The sequence below is a fragment of the Pagrus major genome, chromosome 18 (assembly GCF_040436345.1).
Source record: "Pagrus major chromosome 18, Pma_NU_1.0".
In the NCBI taxonomy this organism is placed as follows: Eukaryota; Metazoa; Chordata; class Actinopteri; order Spariformes; family Sparidae; genus Pagrus; species Pagrus major.
In genome coordinates, this window is record NC_133232.1 from 25,484,596 (window position 1) to 25,495,099 (window position 10,504).

At 48.9% G+C, this 10,504-nt stretch overlaps 1 protein-coding gene across 1 annotated transcript; it reads right to left on the bottom strand.

Annotated features, from left to right (window-relative positions):
- Window positions 1-280: 280 nt before the first annotated feature.
- On the bottom strand, window positions 281-6,195 carry fgf18a (fibroblast growth factor 18a). The gene is made up of 5 exons (XM_073487213.1): window positions 6,164-6,195; window positions 2,711-2,750; window positions 2,409-2,589; window positions 697-803; window positions 281-556 (listed from the first exon to the last, which is right to left on the bottom strand). Exons 1-5 carry the CDS (start codon window positions 6,193-6,195, stop codon window positions 281-283), a joined length of 636 nt encoding a protein of 211 aa, XP_073343314.1.
- Between the last annotated feature and the right edge of the window lie 4,309 nt (window positions 6,196-10,504).

Consider the following 10,504-nt stretch of genomic DNA (forward strand, 5'->3'; position numbering starts at 1 on the left):
AGGTCCAAAGAGCTTCCAGCGATGGACCGTAAATGGTCCAGTTGGTCCAGTAAGGGAACTAAAACTGAGAGGAATGATCACTAACTAGGGGGCTGTAGTGGCAAATTAGTAGGTGTAAAGCTAAACCCCATGAATGATTCATCTAGTTTCTGGTCAATGTTTGTCCCAACAAAGGGAGGTGTTCAGTCGTGTGCGACAGAAGAGATGAGTGGGTTAGCCATTGTCAGGCTCAGGTCAAGGCTTTGGATGACAAGACAGTGGGTGCTAGCGTTAGCCACTACTAGCGGGGCCCAGTAGCACGCACCCTCTTGCCGCCCCGCCTGCCGACGGTGGTGAAGCGGAAGGGTGTGGTGAGGTCGGGCTGCTCCCCTGGCGGGAAGCGCTTCATGAAGTGTACGTCCTGCTGGTTGGGGAGAGTATGGGGTCCGCGGCGAGGACGGCCTCTTTTAGTGAAGCCCACATACCAGCCTGTGTAGCGCGCTGACATCAGAGCTGTGTAGTGGTTTTCCAGAACCTTTTCCACAAAGACGCAGTCTGCGCTTCGATTACTGGCCTTCTGAGAGAGCAGAGAAACCACAGGTATCCACACACACACATACACACACACACACACACATTGGGAGAGACAAAGAGAGGCTGGTCAGGAAACTGTAAGATATTCTTAATAAAAATGTCTCTAAAAGGAAGAAGTCTCACCTTTCCTACCAGCTTGCCGCGGCGGTTCATGCACAGGTAGAAATTGGTTTCTTTGCCCCGGATTCTCACCTGGCTACCGAAGGTGTCGGCCTCCACTACGAGCTGGGCTTGTGAAGGGACAGACAGAGGGACAGACAGACATTAGAGCCACAGGCATTGCAGAGACATACAGCATATTGTGTTTGCAGAATTTCACAAGGTTATCAGGTTGTATCAAACATATATTAGAGGTAGAAAGACCTTCGTTTAGAGCTCACATAGCCATAGCAAAGAACAATTTTCAAGCCAGCCCAGTGCCAAGAAGCGTGACACTAATTGCGCAGATTACCAGCCACCATTAAATCAGATTTGGCTATAAACTAGATAAGGCATTCACATTGAATCACAGTTTTAGGATTCATAGTTGCTATTAAACGTGCTGATAAATCACACACAGATGTAAATGTCTCAGGCTGGACAGATGGTTGTCAGATAAGCCCGGTCACACACATGGATGTGAGGCCGCTGACCACAAATGGGCCTCGTAAAACAGATAACAGCCAGGAGTAGACGGAGCACGGTGGGCCAAGAGCAGCGGGGGAACAGTCAGACTCAGTGTCTGCGATGCTGTTGTTTTAAAGTGCGTGTGTGCCTCTATGTATATATGTGTGTGCATGTTCATCCTTCCAGGCAATACGGCTTCACCGACCGCACATCTTCAGAGAGCGCTTGTGCCTGTTTAAAAATAAATCCCTAAAATGGTTCCTACATGACCTTAGTCAACAAAAGGGTCAAGAGAAATCAATACCTCCCTCCCTCTTGCCCTCTTCCTCTCTCTTCCCCCAACTCTCCTCTCGTCTACCTTCTGCTCTCTCACTTCATGTTTACACCTCCTTTGCTTTATTTCTCCTCCCTCTGCTCTTGGTTCCCCTGTGGAACACCTCGTCGCCATAGTTGGTCAGTTTTGGGTGGATTGTGTCAATAAAAGACAGGCTTTTGCATCTATGGTCCCATCTATGGCTTGAAGTGGCCTGATAGCAACCTGACATGTTTGTGAATGGACAGGATTTTGCAATGTGAGCACACACAGAATTTGAACTCAAGCTTTATGGCTTGGCTTTCTTCTGCCCATTGATTCTGTGTGGTTTAAGAATGGGTTAGACATCATTACAGATGGAGAAAGGTGGAGAGGAAGCGGGAGTGGGGGATGGACAGAGGGAGTATTGGAGGAGGGAGGGAGGGAGGGAGAGGAAGCCTGCTGTTTTAAATCCAGAGGAGACAACAGGGAGGATGAGAAATCAATGGAGGGATCGATGAAGGAGATGAGTTTCTAACACTCAGCCCGACACTACCTGCCAGGCTTCTCCCGCTCTCTCACACTTTTTTTCACTAACACCTTCTCTCTCCCCCACCCTCTCTCTCCCCCTCTTTCTCTCTCTCTCTCTCTCTCTCTCTCTCTCCCTCTCTCTCTCTTTTGCTCTCTTGTGAATCATTGAGTCAGCAGCCAGTCGATGAGGTCTTTGTACTCCCAAGACAAGCTCCACTGCCCCTCTGCCAAAGCCTGGGGAGGCATGTGTGTGTGCTTTTGTGAGTGTGCCTGCACAGTTGCATTCTGTATCCACTCATGCATGCACTTGGTCAACCTTCAAGTCTTTGTACTTGCAGCCGTCTGTTGGTGTGAGTGTGCATGTACGAACTGTGCAATGCACATGCACTGTGTGTGTGTGTCTTACCATATTTGTCTCCGTCTTCTCCTCGCGCGCTGATTCTGCGTCCGATCACCTGCACGTGTTTGCCGCTGGTGCGGCTGTAGAGCTGGTAGACCCGGTGGTGTCGCCGACTCATGGTGTCTCGCACCTGCGTCTGGTTCTCCACATGCACGCTGAAGTTGACCCCATCCACACCAAGTACCTGCTGGTAACACACACACACACACAGCGTCATGAATGGGCTTGGAAGCACTGCATGTACTACCAGTATACAATTTGTCTTTCATACTGTATGAAGGCTCCTTGCCCTGCATGCAGATGCTTACCTGTAATGGATTGCACATCACCAGCAACATCTGGATACATCTGAAAAAAAGTGAAAACAGATGAGTTTCGAAATATGTAAGCAACACTGACTGTTGGAAGAGTCATGCGTGACACCATCATTTCCATCTCTTTCTTCTCTGCCGTTTTCTGTCTGTTCAACATCTCTTTTCCTCATTGGGCGATTACTCACACTGCTGGGTGTGTGGCTGGCATGGGGACTTGACTTACAGACAGGCAGATGTCCAGGCATCGGCAGACAGACAACACCCAGAGCAGTGTTTATCGTTACGCTACCAGCCTTCTGTCCAAACCCACTTTCTGACCCGCTCTTGACTTTCGCCACACCAAAATCTGGCCTCCAAATGACCTGATTGGACCGTGGCGAAATGGCAAACATGCCGAGACAACTAGAACATGTTTTGGTTTGGACATCTAAGGGAATGGGCTGGCTTATTTGGCTGCTCTGTGTATGTAGACAGCTGGGCTGGACTACAGGTGTACACTTGCTGTGATGTGGCTTTGGAGAGCGGCGGACTGTGGTTACATATAGAGATGCTATGAATAAGTGAGAACAAAACGTGTGGAAAGATGATTTATGGAGGAATCGATCGGTGGGGAGTAATCGTGCAGAATTGATTTATATTCTATTTGAAAGCATACCTTTTAAGTATTATTACTCACTCGACTATCTGGACTGTCAGATACATTTATGATTGGAACAGCTGGTTACACTTACAATTAAAATTCTTCTCACATTATCACATTGCCTAATTGAAGTTTAGACCTTGACCTTGGATGTATCAGATGTTATTTACAGCTTTAGTAAGGGAGTGATTGTGTTGCGCAAAAATCTACTCTGGCAGTCCTTGAACTGCTCTGAATTAGTGGCTGAAGACTTGATGAGGTTCAGAACCAAGTGTGTGGGCTGAAAAGCAATTCTACGAATTTTGTCTTTCCCCACCTCATCACTTGCTATCTCTCTGCATGCCTCTTCTCTCGCTCTCTCCGCTCCGCTCTCTTTCTCTGGCTTGATGTCTTCCCTATCTCTCCTCCACCTTATCTCTCTGTCCATTCTACCTTTCTCCTATCGTTCCCTGCCTCCCATCTTTATGTTTGGGGTTAGCGGGGTGACTCCTCCACACTGTCATGGGCATGCACACAGATGTGCAGATGTGTGCGGGGTGAATGTGTGTGTGTACAGGCGGAGCACGCAGCTGACAGCTGGGCCAAAGCAAAGACATACGCGCTGCTGAGAGAGGGAGATAGTGAGGAGGAGAGAGAGGTAGACTGAAAAGTACACAAATGGATAGGGAGAAGACAGGACAGGGGAAGGTGATGTAAGAATAAATAGAGGGGAGATGAAGCGAGGGAAGGCTGACAGATAATAAAAGAGGTGAGATAAAATCAGAAAGAATGGGCAGATGTGAGGAGGAGGAGAGAGGGTCAACAAAGAGTAACGTTACCTCTCCAAGGACGGAGGGGAGAAAAAGTGGCAAAATGAGAGACAGTCGTGTAACCACAGAGTGTGGTCTGGCGTGAGAAGTAGACAAAAAGATAAATAATGGGAATGAAAGAGGAGGGGGGTTCGACTCATGCACATCTTAACACATGTCACTGCCTCCTGACTAACACACATATACCATCTTGCTTCCCTTCTCTCCTTCTCAACATGTTTTTCCCATGGCTGGTGTGTTGGCCCGCGACTCGCTCTAATAGATGCAGATACCCCGGGCAGTGCACTGGAGTGTTGGCCCTCACATTTTGCCTGCGCAGCCGAAAAAACCTGAGCGCCTGTGCATTGTGAGGACTCTCAGCTGTTAAAACACCACAGCTGCACTGCTGCCGAGGACACTGCAGGAAAAGTGCCTCGGCACTGGATTCCCCCGCTCCCACAAAAACCACAGACACTCCATATTATGCCAGCCACAGAGAGAAAGAGAAGGAGCGAGAGGAAAGAAGGAGACAGGATCAGTGGGGGATTGGGGGGAGGGATGAGAAAACGAGAGAATAAGAGAGCAACCGAGTAAAAGTCGGGGAGAGTAAAGACAGAAGGAGGTATGGAGAGAGGGAAAGCCCGGTGCGCCTTGGCTGACTGCCAAAACAAGCAAGGGTCTGACATCATAAACCTGCGTCCCAGCAGATCTACCATATGGAGGCTGCGGTTAGACTAGCAGGCCTCAGCGCCGAGGACTGGGCAGCAGCGTGGAGTGAGAGCGGTCGGCCTGGTGGGACTCAGCACAGAGCGGCGGTTTCAGCTGTGTGTAGCAGTGGTTATCGTGGTAGGCCAACACTGGTGCAGTGGGCTTCAGCACGGTGCGAGAGTTTCAGATGTTCAGCAGTGGGCCTCGGTGAAGAATAGTGGTTAGGCTAGTGGGCGTGTGAGTGGTATGAACAGTAATGGGGCCTATGGTGGAGCAGAGGGCCTAGACACGGAGCTGTGGCTTTAGAGGAGGAACTGTAACAGGTTGTTGTGGCAAAAGGCCCTTGGCTTTTCTCACTGGCTGAAGAATTTCAGTACGATCAAGTCGGTAAAACAGCACGGATGAATTGAAGTGGCTGATAGAAGAAGGAAATGAATGGAGAGATGATTGGCTCTGAAATACCTAAACTAAAACCAGCAGACTAAACAGTGAGACTGCTCCTCCTCAGATACTGCCAGGGGCGCCATCATTCATCGGTTATTAATTCATACTTTTTATCTGAGCAAGTATCTGTGGAAAAAAATGGGGTATAGGCAAGACAGGAAGACAGATGTAGGCAGTTAGGTGGGTAAGTGGAGACAGTGTGAGAGAGACACGGACGAAGAGAGAGAAAGTCAGGCAGACACCAGCAGCAGCAGCAGGAGCACACACCCTGTCCAGGTTGTCTGAGGAATGAGAAGTATCTGGAGATGACTGCCATCTGGGAGAAGTACAGCCGACACAAAGAAAGAAAAATAAATCCCTCGGCTTTTAACAAGACACACCTCGAATGGGCAAACTCAAGCCCCCTGAGTCTGTATCCTCCTCCCTTAGATTTGCTCTTGGCAATTTGTCATTTTCCTATCCCACTAGATAAAGCCGGTGTTATTTGACTCAACTTCTGAAATATTTTCAATAGGGGGGGAAAAAAAGCATTTTCTTGGCGATGGGAAAATGGCCTTTTCTAAGCCAGCTTGGCCATCCCTGAAGTAAGTGCAGATGGTGATGGAGATGTTTATGGCAGGTTTTATGAGTAACAGGGCCCTGACTCTGACCCAGTGACCCTGAACTGTCAGCCAATCAAAACAGGGCCTTCCATGGCATGTTTTCTATGGGGACTGATGAGGAGTGATGTAATCGTTAGACACTGCTACCCTCCTCTCCATCATCTTCATCTGTAGCGAGGCCTGTCATGAAACTAGTTTAAACAACTGCAGACAGAGATAAGACCAGAGTGGATAAATAAGATTTTAACATGAGAAAGTGACTTACAAGACGGTCAGCGTGGAAAGAAGGGACCACATTGCTTCCCCCCTCCACTATGGAACTTGGCCCAGAGACAGTCTCCTCGCTCGGTCTGAGCCAGTCCGACAGTCCGGAGAGTTCCCCTCTGTGTTTTGAATCCGCTGGATGTTGTGCAGAGTCAAAGAGTCAGCGGACACTCCCGTTGGCATCGGCGGCGGCGTGCCCCGGCTCCCCCAGCGTGGGTGAATGTGCGGGCGTGGGCAATGTGGGGTGTGAGGCCGGGGTAACTGTGCCACTGTGACCGCCGGGCAACCTCTAACAGCTGTCCAGACCGGTGGAGAGACGAATGGGCGGGGGAGCAAAAGGGGGGAGGTTAGGACTTTAAAGGCTGCGCGTCCCCGACAAGGAGAGGGAACAGGTGAAAGCGCGCTCACGCGTGACAGATAACCAACTCCAATCGACCTCGCTGACCCTCAGAGTGATGCTCGGCCCTGTGGACAGATGCTCTGCGTGCGTAATCTTCTGCGTAATCCAATGCGTAATGTTTCAGCACAACAGCAAGCTCTCCAAAATGACTTCTGTTGTAGGTGAGGTGAGAAAAGAAAGTGATGGAGTGTTTGTTCCGGCACAGACAGGAGCAGGAGGCAGGTTTAGTCCCAGCAGACCAGGGTCAGGAGCTGTTGGAGGTGGGCTACCTGGGCTGGCTGATGGAGAAAACGGCGAGCTGGAGACGGGGGCTCTGCGTGCGCAGGGTAATGCAGGGCGGCCTCGGTCATGACTGCGCCCCCACGCTGGCTCAACGGGTCTGTGGCTCAGGTGACACCGACCAACAGTGTCCGACGGAGAGGGTGATGAGGTCCCGGAGCGGTCCAGCTCAGAGGGGTATATGGAGAGAGCTGAATGAGAATGGGAGGGGATAATAAAGGGGAAAGAAAGACGAGGGAGGGAGGGGTGGCTGGAGAGGATGGGAACAGCTGTGACTGGGTGGCGGACTCAGCCACCCGCGACACAGCGAGGAAATAACAGCCGCACTTTGCACCTGATTTTCCGGACTTCCCCGCTCGCCTCAGCCGCTGGTTACCGCCTGGCTGCAGCAGTCCTCTCTGCGCCCTCTCGACACAATACCAGCCAAAACACAGCACGATGACATCACCTCCGAAATGTTTGAAGGGGGAAAATGCAATCCGATCTTTTTATTTATTTTTTTAAACGTAGAAAGTTTAAGCAGTTTCTCTGCAGGGGGAAAAAACACGAAAGTCTCCTCGTTCCGAGAAAAGCGAACTCCGCGGTGCAAGAGGCGAGGAGTCGAGCTCGCCAGTTTCTGAAGAAATAAAAGTTAAAAACGGGCGCACTGGAAACGTGTTTACTCAAAACCACACTGACAGATCGACTCCCAGTCCACAACCTGCACCGTCCCCCTTCCCTTTATATTTGCCTCCCTGTTTCATTCAGACACCAGAAGAGAAAACGCAGGAGAGAACGCAAAAAGAGCCCAGCCGTGCGTTTTTTTATCCACTTCACTGGTATCATGCAGATCCTGCTCCCTTTCAGAAAATTCCAAGGTTTCCTTCCATAAAAAGCTCTTGTTGAGGGGGGCTGCACAGGAGAGGCGCGTCGGCAGGCACAGACCTCACTCCAAGAAAAACCAGAACAAGATTTTAACAGACGCGGATCAATCCTCCCTCCCTCCCTCCTCTCCTCTCCTCTCCTCTCTCCCCCTCCCACCTCTCTCTCTCTCTCTCGCTCTCTCTCTCTCTCTGCCTCACACACACGCACATGCACACTTATTGGATCAAAATGGGATTAGTCAGTCGCTATGCGATGCCGACCCAACTTACACTGCAAAAAATATCCCTTTTAACAAGTGTTCCGTCCTATATGAGAAACATCTGCTAACGAGGTGAGATAATTTCACTTGTTTACAATCTGAAACCAACTTGTTACTGTCATTTTCCCGAATCAGGCAATTATCTGCTGCCTTGTTTCAACTAATATTTGTTTGTGGAAATTCCTGAAACAAGTCAAATACATTGGAAACAATTCGGATGATGTCATGGTTTTCGGGAGGAATTAATTCGTTTCCAGAAAATGCGATTTAAAATGCATCTCAGAGCAAATGAGTTGGGCTCTTGAAAGTCAGAGAAAGTGGCGAAAACTGTTTCTGCTTTGCAAAGATCCTCGCAAAACTATGACACCTGCCTCACACAAGTGAACCTCTGTCTTCAAACCAAGAGCACTTCTTGCCCTCCTTTATCTCCCCTAAAGATAACCTCACCCCTGCAGCCTCAGTGGCCACAGGATGGAGGGTGGAGGACAGCGCGCGCGCACACACACACGCACACGCACACATACACACACAAACACACACACTGTTCAGCACCGCCGCGCTTTCAAGTGATGTATTTTGACTCCCCATTTCATAACTTTTAAGTTAAACCTTAAGAGGGAAAAATGAAACGCAGAATGAGAGACAGTCGGGAGGGCGGTATGTAAGCACGGACACGGATCCAAAACGAACATTTCTCAGGGATTTCGGCAGCAACGCCCGCTCTGCGCTCCCAAAACTCCCTCTCACCGCCGCACAACCGCAGACGGTCAGCCAAGCCAACACAACACTCCTGCCATACCTTTCATTCACACACACACACACGCACGCACGCACGCACGTACGCACACACACACACACACACACATACACACAAACCAGCGCGCAGAGAGAGAGAGAGAGAGAGAGAGAGAGAATAGAGGGAAAGAGAGTAAATTTGTGCGTTCGTGTGTGCGTGTGTGTAATAGAGGTGGGAGGGGGTTGGCCTCATACATCAGGGACAGTTATCTTGGCTCAAAGTGTAGGCTTATTCTTTTCAACATTGTACTTTCAAATCACTCTTTCACACACACACACACACACACACACACACACACACACACACACACACACACACACACACAGACTTCTGCAACTGGACAGGGTTGAGCTGGGCTGGGTAGGGGTACTGTGGTTGAATGCCTTTCCAGTCATGCTCCATAGACAAGCCTCTGGCCTTCTTTCCTACTACTGGCTCCCTCTGTCTTTGCACCTGTGTCTGGGCGCTTTTTTTTTTTTGCTGCTCACCGCACGGCTGCAAGGGACACGAGTGTAAATGTTGTGGAGAGGGATTTGAACCACATTCTGGTGATGAGGTATGGGGCCCGTCTGGTACTCTTAAGCCCAGATGGAAGAGTTCAGAACGGGGACTGTAGCACATCTTGGTACAAGGTCTGGAGTCAGAAATAACAGGCAGCAGAGCCCGACTACGGTCACGTACTGCACACGAAAGCCTGATTTAACAGTAGGAGTAGATTTGTACATATATTTTCCAAAAAGTTACTGATGCTGACAAACTTAGTCTCATTGTAAATCTGTGAAATTTATGCTACAGTGAGATTCTTCTGGGAAACAAAGCTCAGCTGGCTGAGCAGTATGAACATAAGTTTCGGTTGAAACACGAAAAGAAAATAAAGGACAAAATTAAATTGAGCCCCATTCACATCTGGAGTCATAGACAGTTACAATAACATATTGTTGCTCAAACATTCGGATCCTCGCCAAACAAAGCTGTACCTGCAGCTCAGAGATGACTTACAGCCAACTCCTTCTGTGGGGAAGAAGGTGGGATCTCACGCAACCAAAATGTTACCTGGGTTTGGAGAAGGAACAGGAACAAAGAGAATCAAGAGTCATTACATCACAATCTTGCTTTGGTGCTAGACTGTGGTGACAGCTGTATTGAAGTCTATGGGAAATACATGGAGAAACACACTAAAAACCCAACATATCTATGTTGTATGACTTCTGATGAAGAAATGTCTCCAGAAAATGAAAGAACACACTTCAGAGAGTAGGTTAAGGACTGATGTTTTTATCGTTCCTCAATTTCGTTTGGGAAAGGCTCCTGTTCGCAGTGTCTCCTCAGCAATATTTGGTCGGACCTGCCCCGTTTGATCACATTATTATCATTTGAAAAAAAAAAAAAATCAGTAGTTAACCCACTCTCTGAACTGTTTTCTTTTGTTTTCAGGAGGCGTTTCTTCATCAGAAGTCATACGACGTAGATATGTTGGGTTTTAGTGAGTTTCTCCATGCATCTCCCATTGACTTCAGTACGCCGACACTACAGTCTGGCACCAAAGCAAGACTCAGTGACGTAATGACCCTTCCTTCTTTTTAAGATTCCTTTGGTTTGGAAATGACAATGTTTTCACTCACCTTATCTAAAACATAAATAATACAAAGTTAAGAGAAAACAAGGTTTTCAAGCAACCAGGCCTCCCCCCCCCCCCTCCTTCCTTCTGTCACATCACTCTTTCTCATTCATTTTCTGTCCTCCC